The sequence below is a fragment of the Myiozetetes cayanensis genome, unplaced genomic scaffold (assembly GCF_022539395.1).
Source record: "Myiozetetes cayanensis isolate MyiCay16 unplaced genomic scaffold, myiCay2020 scf498, whole genome shotgun sequence".
In the NCBI taxonomy this organism is placed as follows: Eukaryota; Metazoa; Chordata; class Aves; order Passeriformes; family Tyrannidae; genus Myiozetetes; species Myiozetetes cayanensis.
This window is the reverse complement of record NW_026087740.1, coordinates 2,192-20,832: the sequence shown is the minus strand read 5'-3', so window position 1 is coordinate 20,832 and position 18,641 is coordinate 2,192. Positions and strand designations below refer to the sequence as shown.

At 44.9% G+C, this 18,641-nt stretch overlaps 1 protein-coding gene and 2 long non-coding RNA genes across 20 annotated transcripts; 2 read left to right on the top strand and 1 right to left on the bottom strand.

The window, feature by feature from the left end:
• Window positions 1-6,358: 6,358 nt before the first annotated feature.
• Window positions 6,359-8,146, top strand: LOC126648361 (uncharacterized). Its single transcript, XR_007630791.1, has 3 exons — window positions 6,359-6,539; window positions 7,476-7,543; window positions 7,613-8,146. It is a non-coding gene; the product is annotated as an uncharacterized LOC126648361 (long non-coding RNA).
• A 2,696-nt stretch (window positions 8,147-10,842) lies between these two features.
• Window positions 10,843-16,095, top strand: LOC126648362 (uncharacterized). Of its 17 annotated transcripts, XM_050331191.1 has the most exons (5): window positions 10,843-12,224; window positions 13,087-13,119; window positions 13,186-13,668; window positions 14,410-14,694; window positions 14,728-16,095. In XM_050331191.1, the coding sequence occupies exons 3-5, from the start codon at window positions 13,457-13,459 to the stop codon at window positions 15,191-15,193; spliced, it is 963 nt and encodes a 320-aa protein (XP_050187148.1). In that variant the 5' UTR covers window positions 10,843-12,224; window positions 13,087-13,119; window positions 13,186-13,456; the 3' UTR covers window positions 15,194-16,095. The 17 variants fall into 17 exon arrangements, 11 of the variants coding, with proteins under 11 accessions (XP_050187148.1, XP_050187150.1, XP_050187149.1 ...); XM_050331193.1 differs by lacking the exon at window positions 13,087-13,119 and having other exon boundaries at window positions 13,252-13,668; XM_050331192.1 differs by lacking the exon at window positions 13,087-13,119 and having other exon boundaries at window positions 13,219-13,668.
• Window positions 16,096-17,972: 1,877 nt separating this feature from the next.
• LOC126648360 (uncharacterized) lies at window positions 17,973-18,417 on the bottom strand. Of its 2 annotated transcripts, none has more exons than XR_007630789.1 (3): window positions 18,363-18,417; window positions 18,112-18,193; window positions 17,973-18,069 (listed from the first exon to the last, which is right to left on the bottom strand). It is a non-coding gene; the product is annotated as an uncharacterized LOC126648360 (long non-coding RNA). The 2 variants fall into 2 exon arrangements; XR_007630790.1 differs by having other exon boundaries at window positions 18,112-18,152.
• Between the last annotated feature and the right edge of the window lie 224 nt (window positions 18,418-18,641).

The following is an 18,641-nucleotide window of genomic DNA, read 5'->3' as shown; positions in this document are numbered from 1 at the left end:
CCGAAGGGATTTTCTCTCTGGAGGGATTTGGGAATGCTGGGAGGAGGATTTGGGAATGCTGGGAGGAGGATTTGGGATCTGGGAGAAGCAGGAGAAGAGGGAATAAGTTGGATGCTTTTCCATGATCTCCCAGAGCAGAGGGCTTGGATACAACACAGCTTTGTTTTCCATGGATAATGGAAAACATGGATAATGGGATTGGGATCACAGCCCCTTCCACTTCCCACAAAAAAAATGGGATTCATTTGGGATTCCTGCTTCCCAAAAGTGCTCTGGGGGACCTGGGGCACTTCCTGAAATAAATCCTGATCCTGAAAGAATTCCTGAAGTAATTCCTGATCCTGAAATAAATCCTGATCCTGAAATAATTCCTGAAGTAATTCCTGATCCTGAAATAAATCCTGATCCTGAAAGAAATGCTGATCCTAAAATAATTCCTTAAATAATTCCTTATCCTGAAATAAATCCTGATCCTTAAATAATTCCTTAAATAATTCCTTATCCTGAAATAATTCCTTAAATAATTCCTGATCCTGAAATAATTCCTGATCCTGAAATAATTCCTGATCCTGAAATAAATCCTGATCCTGAAATAATTGCTGATCCTGAAATAATTCCTTAAATAATTCCTTATCCTGAAATAATTCCTGATCCTGAAATAATTCCTTAAATAATTCCTGATCCTGAAATAATTCCTGAAGTAATTCCTGATCCTGGAATAATTCCTTAAATAAATCCTGATCCTGAAATAAATCCTGAAATAATTCCTTATCCTGAAATAAATCCTGATCCTGAAATAATTCTTGTCCTGAAACAAATCCTGATCCTGAAATAAATCCTTAAATAAATCCTGATCCTGAAGTAATTCCTGATCCTGAAAGAATTCCTGAAGTAATTCCTGATCCTGAAATAAATCCTGGTCCTGAAATAATTCCTGAAATAATTCCTTATCCTGAAATAATTCTTTATCCTGAAATAATTCCTTAAATAATTCCTGATCCTGAAAGAATTCCTGAAATAATTCCTTATCCTGAAATAATTCCTGAAGTAATTCCTTATCCTGAAATAATTCCTTAAATAATTCCTGATCCTGAAATAATTCCTTATCCTGAAATAATTCCTTAAATAATTCCTGATCCTGAAATAATTCCTGAAGTAATTCCTGATCCTGAAATAATTCCTTAAATAATTCCTGATCCTGAAATAAATCCTGATCCTGAAATAATTCCTGATCCTGAAATAATTCCTTATCCTGAAATAAATCCTGATCCTGAAATAATTCCTTAAATAATTTGATGATAAAATCTGGGATAAAATCCATGGGATTTTGGTGATAAAATCTGGGATAAAATCCATGGGATTTTGATAAAATCTGGGATAAAATCCATGGGATTTTGGATTTGGATAAAATCCATGGGATTTTGGTGATAAAATCCATGGGATTTTGGTGATAAAATCTGGGATAAAATCCAGGGGATTTTGGTGATAAAATCTGGGATAAAATCCATGGGATTTTGATGATAAAATCCAGGGGATTTTGGGGATAAAATCTGGGATAAAATCCAGGGGATTTTGGTGATAAAATCTGGGATAAAATCCAAGCCTGGCATGGGATAAAATCTGCTTTATTGGAGTCGGAATTCACCGGCATGGAAGGAATTCCCGGTATTTTCCAGCTGGATCCGGGTATTTTTCCATCCAATCCCGACATTTCCTCGGTGATTGCTCCTTGGGGATCTTTTCCTTGGCTTCCCTGCCTGGAAAAATATTCCAGGATTTGATTCCCAAAAGGACTGGAAGCCAAAGGAAAAGTCCTTCCTGCTTTTCCTTTTCTGGGAATTCAGGGAATTGCCTTGGAATTTCCTCAGGGAATTTTTGGGATTTGCTTCCTTAGGATCCAATCCAATTTCTGGGGTTGAATCCACCTGAACTGAAGGTTTTCCTGGGAATTCCAGAGGGAGGATTTGCAGCTCCCTCTGTTGGAATTTTCCTGCTCTCTGGGATTGTTGAGCTGTGGAATTCTTGGAATGTTCTTCCTCCTGCTCCAGGATCCCTGGGAGGATCCTGTTGGTCCCAATCCATGGGATTTGGAACATCAGCTTGGAATTGCTCCTGCTTTTACCAGGGGAACTTTTCCAGCTTGGAATTTTCCAGCTTGGAATTGTTCCTGCCTTTCCCAGGGAAACTTTTCCAGCTTGGAATTGCTCCTACTTCTTTTCCAGCTTGGAATTGTTCCTGCCTCTTTCCCAGAGTGATTTTTTGGGTGTTTTTGAGTGGGTTTGGAGGGTTTTATGTGGAGTTTTGGGTGGTTTTGAGTGGGTTTGGAGGGTTTTATGTGGGGTTTTGGGTGTTTTTGAGTGGATTTTTTGGTTTTCTGTGATTTTCTGTGTGTTTTTGAGTGGGTTTGGAGGGTTTTAAGTGGGGTTTTGGTTCTTTTTGAGTGGGTTTGGAGGGTTTTGAGTGGATTTTTGAGTGGGTTTGGAGGGTTTTATGTGATTTTTTGGTGGTTTTTGAGTCGGTTTGGGTGTTTTTGAGTGGGTTTTGAGTATTTTTTGTTGTTTTTGAGTGGGTTTGGAGGGTTTTATTTTGATTTTTTGGGTGTTTTTGAGTGGGTTTGGAGGGTTTTGTGTGGATTTTTGAGTGGGTTTGGAGGGTTTTCTGTGATTTTTTGGGTGGTTTTTGAGTGGGTTTGAGGGTTTTGAGTGGGTTTTGAGTGTTTGATTTTTGGGGTGTTTTTGAGTGGGTTTGGAGGCTTTTATGTGATTTTTTTGAGTGTTTTGAGTGGATTTGGAGGGTTTTATGTGATTTTTGAGTGGTTTTGAGTGGGTTTGGATGTTTGTTAGTGGGTTTGGAAGGTTTTGTTTGGAATTTTGGGTGTTTTGAGTGGGTTTGGAGGTTTTTCTGTGATTTTTTGGGTGTTTTTGAGTGGGTTTTGAGGATTTTATGTGGAGTTTTGGGTTTTTTTGAGTGGGTTTTCGGGTGTTTTTGAGTGGGTTTGGAGGGTTTTATGTAATTTTTGAGTGGGTGGGTTTGAGTGGGTTTGGAGGATTTTATGTGGGTTTTGGGTGATTTTCAGTGGGTTTTTAGGATTTTATGTGAGTTTTTGGGTGTTTTTGAGTGGGTTTGGAGGGTTTTGAGTGGGGTTTTGAGTGGGTTTTTAGGATTTTATGTGGGTTTAGAGTGGGTTTGGAGGGTTTTCTGTGGGTTTTGAGTGGGTTTGGAGGGTTTTCTGTTATTTTTTGGGTGTTTTTGTGTGGATTTGAAGGGGTTTTTTTGGGGTTTTGGGTGTTTTTGAGTGAGTTTTGAGGATTTTATGTGAATTTTTGAGTGGGTTTGGAGGGTTTTCTGTGATTTTTTGGGTGTTTTTGAGTGGGTTTGGAGGCTTTTATGTGGTTTGAGTGGTTTTGAGTGGGTTTGGGTTGTTTTGAGTGGGTTTGGGTGGTTTTGAGTGGGTTTTTGGGTGTTTTTGAGTGGGTTTGGAGGGTTTTGAGTGGGTTTGGAGGGTTTTGTGTGATTTTTTTGAGTGGTTTTGAGTGGGTTTGGAGGGTTTTATGTGGGTTTTTGGGTGTTTTTGAGTGGGTTTGGAGGGTTTTGTGTGATTTTTTGGGTGTTTTTGAGTGGGTTTGGAGAGTTTTATGTGGATTTTTTGAGTGTTTTTGAGTGGGTTTGGAGAGTTTTCTGTGAATTTTTGGTTGAGTTTGGAGGGTTTTCTGTGGGGTTTTGAGTGGGTTTGGAGGGCTTCATGTGATTTTTTGGGTGGTTTTGAGTGGGTTTTGAGGGTTTTGGGTGGGTTTTTGAGTGGGTTTCAGTGGGTTTGGAGGGTTTTATTTTTGATTTTTGGGTGTTTTTGAGTGGGTTTGGAGTGGATTTTATGTGATTTTTTGGTTGGTTTTGAGTGGGTTTGGAGAGTTTTATGTGGTTTTTGAGTGGGTTTGGAGGGTTTTGTGTGGATTTTTGAGTGGGTTTGGAGGGTTTTGTGTGGGTTTTTGGGTGGTTTTGAGTGGGTTTGGGGGGGTTTATGTGGGTTTTTTGAGTGGGTTTAAGTGGGTTTGGGTGGTTTTGAGTGGGTTTGGAGGGTTTTATGTCATTTTTGAGTGGGTTTGGAGGGTTTTATGTGGGGTTTTGGGTGGTTTCGAGTGGGTTTGGAGGGTTTTATGTGATTTTTTGGGTGTTTTTGAGTGGGTTTCGAGGGTTTTCTGTGGATTTTTGGATGTTTTTGAGTGGGTTTGGAGGTTTTTATGTCATTTTTTGGGTGGTTTTGGGTGGGTTTGGAGGGTTTTCTGTGGGGTTTTGGGTGTTTTTGAGTGGGTTTTGAGGATTTTATGTGGGATTTGAGTGAGTTTGGAGAGTTTTGAGTGGGTTATATGTGATTTTTGGCATGTTTTTGAGTGGGTTTCGAGGGTTTTATGTGGGTTTTGAGTGGGTTTGGAGGGTTTGATGTGATTTTTTGGTTGTTTTTGAGTGGATGTGTAAGGTTTTATGTGGGTTTTTGGGTGGTTTTGAGTGGGTTTTATGTGATTTTTGAGTGGGTGTGGAGGGTTTTCTGTGATTTTTTGGGTGTGTTTGGAGGGTTTTCTGTGATTTTTTGGGTGTTTTTGAGTGGGTTTTTAGGATTTTATGTGGAGTTTTGGGTTTTTTTGAGTGGGTTTGGAGGGTTTTATGTCAATTTTTCTGTGGTTTTGAGTGGGTTTGGAGGGTTTTTGGGTGATTTTTTGGATGTTTTTGAGTGGGTTTAATGTGATTTTTTGGGTGTTTTTGAGTGGGTTTGAGGGTTTTATGTGGGGTTTTGAGTGGGTTTGGAGGGGTTTTTTTTGGTTTTTGGGTATTTTTAGTGGGTTTGGAGGGTTTGATGTGGGTTTGAGTGGGTTTGGAGGGTTTTATGTGGGTTTTTTGTGTTTTTGAGTGGGTTTGGAGGGTTTTGTGTGGGGTTTTGAGTGGTTTTGAGTGGGTTTTTAGGATTTTCTGTGATTTTTTGGGTGTTTTTGAGTGGGTTTGGAGGGTTTTGAGTGGTTTTGAGTGGGTTTGGAGGATTTTCTGTGATTTTTTGGGTGTTTTTGAGTGGTTTTGGAGGGTTTTGAGTGGGTTTGGAGGGTTTTATGTGATTTTTGGGTGGTTTTGAGTGGGCTTTGAGGATTTTGGGTGTTTTTGAGTGGGTTTTGAGGGTTTTATGTGGTTTTTGAGTGGGTTTGGTGGGTTTTATGTGATTTTTTGGGTGTTTTTGAGTGGGTTTGGAGGGTTTTGAGTGGGGTTTTTGGTGGTTTTGAGTGGGTTTGGAGGGTTTTCTGTGATATTTTGGGTGTTTTTGAGTGGGTTTGGAGGGTTTTATGTGGATTTTTGGGTGTTTTTGAGTGGGTTTGGAGGGTTTTCTGTGATTTTTTGGGTGTTTTTGAGTGGGTTTGGAGGGTTTTCTGTGGTTTTTTGAGTGGGTTTGGAGGGTTTTATGTGTTTTGAGTGGGTTTGGAGGGTTTTCTGTGATTTTTGGGTTTGAGTGGGTTTGGAGGGTTTTATGTGGATTTTTTTGGGTGGTTTTGAGTGGGTTTGGAGGGTTTTATGTGAGTTTTTGGGTGTTTTTGAGTGGGTTTTGTGGGTTTTATGTTGGTTTTTGAGTGGGTTTGGAGGGTTCTGTGTGGGGTTTTTAGTGGGTTTGGAGTGTTTAATGTTATTTTTTTAATTGTTTTGAGTGGGTTTGGAGGGTTTTATGTCTTTTTTTGGGTTTTTTTGAGTGGGTTTGGAGGGTTTTGAGTGGGTTTTTGGAGGGTTTTGAGTGGGTTTTATGTGGGTTTTTAGTGGGTTTTTGGGTGTTTTTGAGTGGGTTTGGAGGGTTTTATGTGGGATTTTATGTGAGTTTTTGAGTGGGTTTGGGAGGGTTTTCTGTGATTTTTTTGTGTGTTTTTTAGTGGGTTTGGAGGATTTTGTGTGATTTTTGAGTGGGTTTGGAGGGTTTTATATGGGGTATGATCTCCCAGCTCTTCCAGCCCTCTTGATCCTGCAATTCCATGAATTTGGGAAGCACACACAGGATTTTGGGAGTCCCAGGTTGGATTCCATGATCTCCCAGCTCTCCCAACCCTCTTGATCCCACAATTCCCTGATTTTTGGGAGCACACAAAGCCCTGCAGAGTCCCAGGTTGGACTCCATGATCTCCCAGCTCTTCCAACCCTGTTCCTCCTTTAATTCCCTGATTTTGGGAAGCAGAGTCCCAGATTGGATTCCATGATCTCCCAACTCTTCCAACCCTCTTCATCCTTTAATTCCCTGATTTTGGGAATCAGAGTCCCAGATTGCTCTCTGTGATCTCCCAGCTCTTCCAACCTCTTTCCTCAATTCCATGATCATTTGGGACGCATCCTCTTAATTCCCTGATTTTGGGAAGCAGAGTCCCAGGTTGGATTCCATGATCTCCCAACTCTTCCAACCCTCTTCATCCTTTAATTCCCTGATTTTGGGAAGCAGAGTCCCAGGTTGGATTCCATGATCTCCCAACTCTTCCAACCCTCTTCATCCTTTAATTCCCTGATTTTGGGAATCAGCGTCCCAGGTTGCTCTCTGTGATCTCTCAGCTCTTCCAACCCTCTTGATCCTGCAATTCCATGAATTTGGGAAGCACACACAGGATTTTGGGAGTCCCAGGTTGCATCCCCGTTCATCCTTTAATTCCCTGATTTTGGGAAGCAGAGTCCCAAGTTGGACTCTGTGATCTCCCAGCTTTTCCAACCCTCTTGATCCTGCAATTCCCTGATTTTGGGAAGCAGAGTCCCAGGTTGCACTCTGCGATCTCCCATCCCTGTTCCTTCTTTAATTCCCTGATTTTGGGAAGCAGAGTCCCAAGTTGGATTCTGGGATCTCCCAGCTCTTCCAGCCCTCTTGATCCCACAATTCCATGATTTTTGGGAGCACACAAAGCCCAGCAGAGTCCCAGGTTGCTCTCTGTCATCTCCCTGCTCTTTTCCATCCCCATTCATCCTTTAATTCCCTGATTTTGGGAAGCAGAGTCCCAGGTTGAACTCCATGATCTCCCAGCTCTTCCAGCCTTGTTCCTCCTTTAATTCCCTGATTTCGGGAAGCAGAGTCCCAGATTGTTCTCTGGGATCTCCCAGCTCTTCCAACCCCCTTGATCCCACAATTCCATGATTTTGGGAAGTACCTGCAGCCCAACAGAGTCCCAGGTTGCTCTCTGTGAACTCCCAACTATTCCAGCCTTGTTCATCCTTTAATTCCCTGATTTTGGGAAGCAGAGTCCCAGGTTGGATTCCATGATCTCCCAGCTCTTCCAACCCTCTTGATCCCACAATTCCATGATTTTGGGAAGCAGAGTCCCAGGTTGCACTCTGTGATCTCCCAGCTCTCCCATCCCTCTTCATCCTTTAATTCCCTGATTTTGGGAAGCAGAGTCCCAGGTTGCACTCTGTGATCTCCCAACTCTTCCAACCCTGTTCCTCCTTTAATTCCCTGATTTTGGGAAGCAGAGTCCCAGGTTGCTCTCTGTGATCTCCCATCCTGGTTCCTCCTTTAATTCCCTGATTTCGGGAAGCAGAGTCCCAGGTTGCTCTCTGGGATCTCCCATCCCTGGTTCCTCCCTGAATTCCCTGATTTCGGGAAGCAGAGTCCCAGGTTGCTCTCTGGGATCTCCCATCCCGGTTCCTCCCTGAATTCCCTGATTTCGGGAATGCCTCAGCCCAGCAGAGGGCACTGGTGCCTCTCCCACGGCCCCGATCCCACCCACCTTTTCCCGGTTGTGGATGGTCCCGCGGATCGGCGTCATTTACAGCCGTCATTTGCAGCCATCATTTATTTATTTACAGCCGTCATTTACAGCCATCATTCATTTACAGCCGTCATTTACAGCCATCACCACCCGCGCCGCTATCGGAGCCGCCACGCTCCTTCCCGGGGCAGATAAAAACCCCGCTAATACCTAATTAGCCATTTCTAATTAGCCGGGCAAATTGGATTGTCTTAAATAACCGGGAGAAGCCGAGCCAGGCAAAGAGAGAGAGATCAATCCCTCTCCACATTCCTGCTGGAATTCCAACCCACCCCCTGTAATTGCCACTCTTAATCAATTTTCCCAAATTCCATCAGAGCTTTTATTCCTTGGGCTGGCAAATTTCTCCTTTCTCCTTCTTTTATTATTATTTTTTTTTAATGTATGTGTGTTTTTTTTCCTTTTAACTGGCAAAAAATTCATCAGAGGAGGGGAAAATAAATAAAAAAAAGAGGTGGAACATCTGCCACAATTTTCCCTCCTCCCCTCGTGTGTGTGGGAGAGGGAGAGGGGTCAAGCTGTGCCACTTCTATTGCTCAGCAGATAAGGGGGTCATAAAAAGAAAATTGAATTACTAATGATGGCCAGGAAGAGAGTCCATAAAAACCTCGGGATGGGGAAGGGAAGGGGGGGAGGAGGAGGAGGAAAAAAAAAAAAAGGGAATCAGTTTTGTTCCCTGGATGAGGTGAGGGAGGGTTTGGTTTGGTCTGGTTGTTATGGGGGGTTCGTTGGGAGGAGGGTAAATGGGGGGTGAGGGGGAGGTGGGAAAATGAGGCTGGAGGTGGGAAAATGAGGTGGGAAGATGAGGCTGGAGGTGGGAAAATGAGGGAAGATGAAGATGAAGGTGGAGGTGGGAAGATGAGGCTGGAGGTGGGAAGAAGAGGGAAGATGAAGGTGGAGGTGGGAAAATGAGGCTGGAGGTGGGAAATGAGGCTAGAGGTGGGAAAATGAGGCTGGAGGTGGGAGATGAGGTTGGAGGTGGGAAAATGAGGGTAGAAGTGGGAAGATGGGGCTGGAGATGGGGGAAGATGAGGCTGGAGGTGGGAAAATAAGGTGGGAGATGGGAAGGTGAGGCTGGAGGTGGGAAAATAAGGTTGGAGGATGAAAGGTGAGGCTGGAGGTGGGAAGATGAGGGAAGATGAAGGTGGAGGTGGGAAAATGAGGCTGGAGGTGGGAGATGGGGCTGGAAGTGGGAAAATGAGGGTAGAAGTGGGAAGAGGAGGCTGGAGGTGGGAAAATGAGGGAAGATGAAGGTGGAGGTGGGAAAATGAGGCTGGAGCTGGGAGTTGAGGTTGGAGGTGGGAAGATGAGGCTGGAGGTGGAAAGATGAGGGAAGATGAGGTGGGAAGGTGAGGCTGGAGGTGGGAAGAGGAGGCTGGAGGTGGGTGAGGATGAGGCTGGAGGTGGGGGGAGATGAGACTGGAGGAAGTGGGAGATGAGGCTGGAAGTGCGGGGAGATGAGACTGGAGGAGGTGGGAGATGGGGCTGGAGGGTGAAAGATGAGGCTGGAGGTGGGGGAAGATTGGGTGGAAGGTGGGAAAATGAGGCTGGAGGTGGGAAGAGGAGGCTGGAGATGGGGAAATGAGTCTGGAGCTGGAAGGTGGGGCTGGAGGTGGGGGAAGATGGGGCTGGAGGTGGGAAGTTGAGGGTGGAGGTGGGAAAATGAAGCTGGAGGTGGGAAGATGGGGCTGGAAGTGGGAAGGTGAGGCTGGAGGTGGGAAAATAAGGTGGGAGATGGGAAAGTGAGGCTGGAGGGTGAAAGGTGAGGCTGGAGGTGGGAAGAGGAGGCTGGAGGTGGGAAAATGAGGCTGGAGGTGGGAAAATGAAACTGGAGATGGGAGATGAGGTTGGAGGTGGGAGATGGGGCTGGAGGTGGGGGAAGGTGAGGCTGGAGGTGGGAAGGTGAGGCTGGAGATGGGGAAATGAGTCTGGAGGTGGAAGGTGAGAGTGGAGGTGGGAAAATGAGGCTGGAGGTGGGAAAATGAGGCTGGAGATGGGAAGAGGAGGCTGGAGGTGGAAAGATGAGGGAAGATGAGGTGGGAAGGTGAGGCTGGAGGTGGGAAAATGAGGGAAGATGAAGGTGGAGGTGGGAAAATGAGGCTGGAGGTGGGAAGAGGAGGCTGGAGGTGGGAAAATGAGGGGGGAGGTGGGAAAATGAGGTGGGAAGATGAGGCTGGAGGTGGGAAGAGGAGGAAAGGTGAGGCTGGAGGTGGGAAAATGAGGGAAGATAAGGGTGGAGGTGGGAAAATGGGGCTGGAGGTAGGGGGGAGATGAGACTGGAGGTGGGAAAATGAGGGTAGAAGTGGGAAGATGGGGCTGGAGGTGGGGGAAGATAGGGTTGAAGGTGGGAAAGTGAGGCTGGAGGTGGAAGATGAGGCTGGAGGTGGGAAATGAGGCTGGAGGTGGGAAAATGAGGGTAGAAGTGGGAAGATGAGGCTGGAGGTGGGTGAGGATGAGGCTGGAGGTGGAAGGTGAGGCTGGAGGTGGGAGATGAGATGGGAGGTGGGAGATGAGATGGGAGGTGGGAAGAGGAGGGTGGAGGTGGGAAAATGAGGGAAGATGAAGGTGGAGGTGGGAAAATGAAGCTGGAGGTGGGAAGATGGGGCTGGAAGTGGGAAGGTGAGGCTGGAGGTGGGAAAATAAGGTGGGAGATGGGAAGGTGAGGCTGGAGGTGGGAAAATAAGGTTGGAGGATGAAAGGTGAGGCTGGAGGTGGGAGATGAGGCTGGAAGTGGGAAAATGAGGTGGGAAGAGGAGGCTGGAGGTGGGAAAATGAGGTGGGAAGAGGAGGCTGGAGGTGGGAAAATGAGGGAAGATGAAGGTGGAGGTGGGAAGGTGAGGCTGGAGGTGGGAGATGAGGCTGGAGGTGGGAGATGAGGCTGGAGGTGGGGGAAGATGGGGCTGGAGGTGGGAAAGTGAGGCTGGAGGTGGGAAGATGGGGCTGGAGGTGGGAAGGTGAGGCTGGAGCTGGGAGTTGAGGTTGGAGGTGGGAAAATGAAGCTGGAGGTGGGAAAATAAGGTTGGAGGATGAAAGGTGAGGCTGGAGGTGGAGGAAGAGGAGGCTGGAGGTGGGAAAAGCCAGCAGGGTGGAGGCTGGATGGGGTTTCTTTGGAAGGGAGGAGAAGGGATTGAATGGAATTCCAAAGGGTGGCTCCCCCTGGGGGATCAGGGAATGTCACAAATTGCCCATTCCAGGAGGGAATTCCCAGGGATTGCTTGGGCTGGAAGCAGGAGGAAGGTTCTCCAGGGATTTTTTCCTTCTTGATGTGTCTTAATTCCTTAAATATTTTGGGAATGTTTGGGTGGGATGTTCCTGGGAGCAAAGTTGGAACTCAACCTCTGGAATTCCAAGCTTGGCTCCCTTTTCCTGCTTTTGGATTTATTCCTGGGAGAGGTGGGTGGTTCATCCTTCTGATTTAGAATCCTGGAATGGTTTGGGTTGGAAGGGAGCTGAAAGATCCTGGAATTCCACCCAGGGACACCTTCCCACTATCCCAGGTTGCTCCAAACCCTGTCCAGGTTGTCCTTGAACATTCCAGGGATGGGGGGCAACCACAGCTTCTCTGGGAATTCAATTCCAGTCCCTCCCCACTCTCCCAGGGAGGAATTTCTTCCCAATATCCATCTAAACCTTCCCTCCTTCACCTGAAACATTCCCAACGGGATCAAACCCCATTTCCCACCCTTCTTCCCCACAGAACAAAAAAAATTCCACCAGGACTCCCAAACCCTTCAGAAACTTCCCATGACTCTTTCAGTGCTGGAATCACCCCCCTTCCCCCAAAAAAATTCCCAAACCCTTCATTCCTGTCCACAACACGAGTGACGTCATGGGATGAGCAAGCGGCTCCCGCTCGGAAAATTCCACCGGAAAAGTTGGAAAACACAACTGGCAAAGTTGGGAGAAGGAGCCGCTTTGCCTGACCCTTGGAGGGAGTAAATTGGGAGCAAGTGAGGAGTAAATGATGGGAGGCATCCACATGCTCAGCTGCTGATGATTTTATGGGCACCCAGCGCTCCGATCCCTCCCTCAGGAATCTCAGCCCTGGATTTCCCCCCCCCCTCATCTATTTTTTCCTTCCCTGGCACTGAAACTTTTCCAGTGGGGTGATTCCCGCTGGGAAAACGCTTCCAGGGGGTTATTTTGGTTTGGGGTTGAGTTTGCTGGTTTGGGGTTTGTTTCTCTTTGGAGTGGTGATTTCCACGAGGTGGGAATCTGGGAATCTCGGATCTGAGATGGATCCAGGCCTCGGATCGCATTCCCTGCGGGTTTATCCAGGAATCCCTTCCCTCAGGGAAACTCTTGGATGGTGCCCAGCTCAGGACCCTTGGAATTGATCTCATCTCTTATTTTCCACCTCGTTAATCCCGTTTTCCTGAGATTTTTCCCTCAGTTTTCCCTCGCTCGGCCCAACATTCCCGCACCGCTCCGAGCGCCCGTCAATGCTATCACACCCAGGTCTGATTTTCCTGAAATCATCCCATTTCCAGGTCTCTTTCCTGAAATCATCCCATTTCAGGTCTCTTTCCTGAAATCATCCCATTTCAGGCTCTTTCCTGAAATCATCCATTTCAGGTCTCTCGGAAATCATCCCATTTCCAGGTCTCTTTCCAAATCATCCCATTTCAGGTCTCTTTCCTGAAATCATCCCATTTCAGGTCTCTTCCCTGAAATCATCCATTTCAGGTCTCTCTTCCCTCTGGCTCATCCTTGGGAACCAGGAGTGGACGTGGCTGCCGAGGTGGCTCCTCATTCCTCGGAGTTGGGAGAAGGAGCCGCTTTGCCTGACCCTGGGAGGGAGTAAATTGGGAGCAAGTGAGGAGTAAATGATGGGAGGCATCCACATGCTCAGCTGCTGATGATTTTATGAGCACCCAGCGCTCCGATCCCTCTCTCAGGAATCTCAGCCCTGGATTTCCACCCCCTCCCCATTCCATCTATTTTTTCCTTCCCTGGCACTGAAACTTTTCCATGGGGTGATTCCCGCTGGGAAAACGCTTCCAGGGGGTTATTTTGGTTTGGGGTTGGTTTGCTGGTTTGGGGTTTGTTTCTCTTTGGAGTGGTGATTTCCACGAGGTGGGAATCTCGGATCTGAGATGGATCCAGGCCTTGGATCGCATTCCCTGCGGGTTTATCCGGGAATCCCTTCCCTCAGGGAAACTCTTGGATCATGCCCAGCTCAGGACCCTTTGGAATTGATCTCATCTCTTCTTTTCCACCTCGTTAATCCCGTTTTCCTGAGATTTTTCCCTCACTTTTCCCTCACTCAGCCCAACATTCCCACCCCGCTCCGGGCGCCCGTCAATGCTATCACACCCAGTTTGATTTTCCCTGGAAATCATCCCATTTCCAGGTCTCTCTTCCCTGGAAATCATCCCATTTCCAGGTCTCTTTTCCCTGGAAATCATCCCATTTCCAGGTCTCTTTTCCCTGGAAATCATCCCATTTCCAGGTCTCTTTTCCCTGGAAATCATCCCATTTCCAGGTCTCTTTTCCCTGGAAATCATCCCATTTCCAGGTCTCTCTTCCCTCTGGCTCATCCTTGGGAACCAGGAGTGGACGTGGCCACCGAGGTGGCTCCTCATTCCTCGGAGTTGGGAGAAGGAGCCGCTTTGCCTGACCCTTGGAGGGAGTAAATTGGGAGCAAGTGAGGAGTAAATGATGGGAGGCATCCACATGCTCAGCTGCTGATGATTTTATGGGCACCCAGCGCTCCGATCCCTCCCTCGGGAATCTCAACCCTGGATTTCCCCCCCACTCCAAATATTTTTTCCTTCCCTGGCACTGAAACTTTTCCATGGGGTGATTCCCGCTGGGAAAACGCTTCCAGGGGGTTATTTTGGTTTGGGGTTGGTTTGCTGGTTTGGGGTTTGTTTCTCTTTGGAGTGGTGATTTCCACGAGGTGGGAAATCTCGGATCTGAGATGGATCCAGGCCTCGGATCGCATTCCCTGCAGGTTTATCCGGGAATCCCTTCCCTCAGGGAAACTCTTGGATCATGCCCAGCTCAGGACCCCTTGGAATTGATCTCATCTCTTCTTTTCCGCCTCGTTAATCCCGTTTTCCTGAGATTTTTCCCTCACTTTTCCCTCGCTCGGCCCAACATTCCCACCCCGCTCCGGGCACCCGTCAATGCTATCACACCCAGGTCTCTTTTCCCTGGAAATCATCCCATTTCTAGGTCTCTTTTCCCTGGAAATCATCCCATTTCCAGGTCTCTTTTCCCTGGAAATCATCCCATTTCCAGGTCTCTTTTCCCTCTGGCTCATCCTTGGGAACCAGGAGTGGACGTGGCCGCCGAGGTGGCTCCTCATTCCTCGGAGTTGGGAGAAGGAGCCGCTTTGCCTGACCCTGGGAGGGAGTAAATTGGGAGCAAGTGAGGAGTAAATGATGGGAGGCATCCACATGCTCAGCTGCTGATGATTTTATGGGCACCCAGCGCTCCGATCCCTCCCTCGGGAATCTCAGCCCTGGATTTCCCCCCTTTTCCCTCCCCCCACTCCATCTATTTTTTCCTTCCCTGGCACTGAAACTTTTCCATGGGGTGATTCCCGCTGGGAAAACGCTTCCAGGGGGTTATTTTGGTTTCAGGTTGGTTTGCTGGTTTGGGGTTTGTTTCTCTTTGGAGTGGTGATTTCCACGAGGTGGGAATCTGGGAATCTCGGATCCCAGGTGGATCCAGGCCTCGGATTGCATTCCCTGCGGGTTTATCCGGGAATCCCTTCCCTCAGGGAAACTCTTGGATGGTGCCCAGCTCAGGACCCTTTGGAATTGATCTCATCTCTTATTTTCCACCTCGTTAATCCCGTTTTCCTGAGATTTTCCCCTCACTTTTCCCTCCCTCAGCCCAACATTCCCACCCCGCTCCGGTTGCCCGTCAATGCTATCACACCCAGTTTGATTTTCCCTGGAAATCATCCCATTTCCAGGTCTCTCTTCCCTGGAAATCATCCCATTTCCAGGTCTCTTTTCCCTGGAAATCATCCCATTTCCAGGTCTCTTTTCCCTGGAAATCATCCCATTTCCAGGTCTCTTTTCCCTGGAAATCATCCCATTTCCAGGTCTCTCTTCCCTCTGGCTCGTCCTTGGGAACCAGGAGTGGACGTGGCCGCCGAGGTGGCTCCTCATTCCTCGGAGTTGGGAGAAGGAGCGTCTGTTTTCCTGCACAATTCCATCTGCACCCCTGGTTTGTCGTGGAATCCGAAGCTGGCGGAGTTCCCATCCTTGGAATTGCTCGGAGCGAGCTGGGATAGTGGAAGGTGTCACTTCCCAACAGGAATGGGGTTGGAAATTCCCTTCCCACCCAACCCATTCCATGATTTCACGGTGAAAATCCTCCCTCCATCCCCATTTTTAGGTGGTTTTGGCCCCATCCTGATTTTGGGATTGGGGAATTCTGTCGGTATCCGGTGGCTCTTTGGGGAATAATCTGTTTATACGTTAAGAGGAGAAATATTTGGCTTTGGGAATTCTGGAATTCATCCTTCCTTGGCTGGATGTTTTCGTGGCCATGGGGGGGCTTTGCTACAGATCCGAAGTTTTCAGGGATGGAGCTGGGTTGGGAGTGAAATAGGAAGGGAAGGAAATGCAGGGAAAAAAATATGGGGGAAAAAAATACAGGAAAAGGAAATGCAGGGAAAAATATGGGAGAAAAATACAGGGAAAAAATATCAGGAAAAAGAAATGCAGGGAAAAATATGGGAGAAAAATACAGGGAAAAATATGGGAGAAAAATACAGGGAAAAAAATACCAGGAAAAAAATATGGGAGAAAAATACAGGGGAAAAAAATACCAGGAAAAAGAAATGCAGGAAAAAATATGGGAGAAAAATACAGGAAAAAGAAATGCAGGGAAAAATATGGGAGAAAAATACAGGGGAAAAAAATACCAGGAAAAAGAAATGCAGGAAAAAATATGGGAGAAAAATACAGGGAAAAAATTACAGGAAAAAATACAGGAAAAAATACAGGATAAATATTGGAAAAAGTAGAGGGGAAAAATGAAGGGAAAAAAGGACAGGAAAAGAAATACTGGGAAAAAATTACAGGAAAAATACAGGGGAAAGAAATACAGGAAAAAACAGGAAAAAAATAGAGGGGGGAAAAATACAGGAAAAATATAGGAAAAAAATAGAGAGGGAAAAATAATGCAGGGAAAGAAATACAGGGAAAAATACAAGGAAAAAATACAAGGAAAAAATACAGGAAAAAGAAATACAGGGAAAAAAAACAGGGAAAAATAGAGGGGAAAAAATACAGGAAAAAGAAATACAGGGAAAAAAAACAGGGAAAAATAGAGGGGAAAAAATACAGGATAAAGAAATACAGGGAAAAAACCAGGGAAAAATACAAGGAAAAAATACAGGAAAAAGAAATACAGGGAAAAAAAAACCAGGGAAAAATAGAGGGGAGAAAATACAGGAAAAAGAAATACAGGGGAAAAAAAATAGGGGGAAAAAATACAGGATAAAGAAATACAGGGAAAAAAACAGGGAAAAATACAGGGAAAAAATACAGGAAAAAGAAATACAGGAAAAAAAACAGGGAAAAATACAGGGAAAAAATACAGGAAAAAGAAATACAGGGAAAAAAAAACCAGGGAAAAATACAGGGAAAAAATACAGGAAAAAGAAATACAGGGAAAAAAAAACCAGGGAAAAATAGAGGGGAAAAATACAGGGAAAGAAATACAGGGAAAAAACCCAGGGAAAAATACAGGAAAAGAAATACAGGAAAAAACATGGGAAAATAGAGGAAAAATACAGGAAAAGAAATACAGGAAAAAGAAATACAGGAAAATACAGGAAGAAATACAGGGAAAAAAACAGGGAAAAAATACAGGAAAAAGAAATACAGGGAAAAAAAAACAGGGAAAAATAGAGAGGAAAAAATACAGGAAAAAGAAATACAGGGAAAAAAACAGGGGAAAAAATACAGGAAAAAGAAATACAGGGAAAAAAAGCAGGGAAAAATAGAAGGAAAAAATACAGGAAAAGAAATACAGGGAAAAAAACAGGGAAAAATACAAGGAAAAATACAGGAAAAAGAAATACAGGGAAAAAAAACAGAGAAAAATAGAGGGGAAAAAATACAGGAAAAAGAAATACAGGGAAAAAAAAACAGGGAAAAATAGAGGGGAAAAATGCAGGGAAAGAAATACAGGGAAAAAACCCAGGGAAAAAATACAGGAAAAAGAAATACAGGGAAAAAAACAGGGAAAAATAGAGGGGAAAAATACAGGAAAAAGAAATACAGGGAAAAAAACCAGGGAAAAATACAAGGAAAAAATACAGGAAAAAGAAATACAGGGAAAAAAAACAGGGAAAAATACAAGGAAAAAATACAGGAAAAAGAAATACAGGGAAAAACAGGGAAAAATAGAGAGGGAAAAATACAGGAAAAGAAATACAGGGAAAAAAAACAGGGAAAAATACAAGGAAAAAATACAGGAAAAAGAAATACAGGGAAAAAAACCAGGGAAAAATACAAGGAAAAAATACAGGAAAAAGAAATACAGGGGAAAAAAAAAAACAGGGAAAAATACAAGGAAAAATACAGGAAAAAGAAATACAGGGAAAAAAACCAGGGAAAAATAGAGAGGAAAAAATACAGGAAAAAGAAATACAGGGAAAAAAAACAGGGAAAAATAGAGGGGAAAAATACAGGAAAAAGAAATACAGGGAAAAAAACCAGGGAAAAATACAAGAAAAATACAGGAAAAAGAAATACAGGGAAAAAACCAGGGAAAAATAGAGAGGAAAAAATACAGGAAAAAGAAATACAGGAAAAAGAAATACAGGGAAAAAAAACAGGGAAAAATACAAGGAAAAAATACAGGAAAAAGAAATACAGGGAAAAAAACCAGGGAAAAATACAAGGAAAAAATACAGGAAAAAGAAATACAGGGAAAAAAGAAATACAGGGAAAAAAACCAGGGGAAAATACAAGGAAAAATACAGGAAAAAGAAATACAGGGAAAAAAAACAGGGAAAAATAGAGGGGAAAAAATACAGGAAAAAGAAATACAGGGAAAAAAGAAGAAAAAAAAAACAGGAAAAAAAAAACCAGGAAAAAAATTCCAGGGATGGGAGGGGATCCATAAATTCTCTGGGCAACCCTCCCAGGGCAGAATTCCTTCCCAATATCCCATTTTTCCCGCTTGGGAAGGAATATTGGGATAATGGAGTATCCCATCTAAGCCTCCTCTTCTCTCTCTTTCCACCTTTTCCTTTCCTTTTTCCCTGTTTTTCTCTCTCTTTCCACCTTTTCCTTTCCTTTTTCCCTGTTTTTCTCTCTCTTTCCACCTTTTTCCTTTCCTTTTTCCCTGTTTTTCTCTCTCTTTCCACCTTTTCCTTTCCTTTTTCCCTGTTTTTCTCTCTCTTTCCACCTTTTCCTTTCCTTTTTCCCTGTTTTTCTCTCTCTTTCCACCTTTTCCTTTCCTTTTTCCCTGTTTTTTCTCTGTCTTTCCACCTTTTCCTTTCCTTTTTCCCTGTTTTTTCTCTGTCTTTCCACCTTTTCCTTTTCTTTTTCCCTGTTTTTTCTCTGTCCTTTCCACCTTTTCCTTTCCTTTTTCCCTGTTTTTTCTCTGTCCTTCCACCTTTTCCTTTCCTTTTTTCCCTGTTTTTCTCTCTCTTTCCACCTTTTCCTTTCCTTTTTCCCTGTTTTTCTCTGTCTTTCCACCTTTTCCTTTCCTTTTTCCCTGTTTTTCTCTGTCTTTCCACCTTTTCCTTTCCTTTTTCCCTGTTTTTCTCTCTCTTTCCACCTTTTCCTTTCCTTTTTCCCTGTTTTTCTCTCTCTTTCCACCTTTTCCTTTCTTTTTTCCCTGTTTTTCTCTCTCTTTCCACCTTTTCCTTTCCTTTTTCCCCTGTTTTCTCTC

Coding starts and splice junctions, on each gene's coding strand:
- LOC126648362 (XM_050331194.1), top strand. CDS start 11,760: ATGATTTTATGGGCACCCAGCGCTCCGATCCCTCCCTCAGGAATCTCA. Junction 11,828..14,265: donor GCCCTGGATTTCCCCCCCCC/CTCATCTATTTT, acceptor CCCTCCCCCCAC/TCCATCTATTTTTTCCTTCC. Junction 14,695..14,727: donor GGAAATCATCCCATTTCCAG/GTCTCTCTTCCC, acceptor TCCCATTTCCAG/GTCTCTTTTCCCTGGAAATC.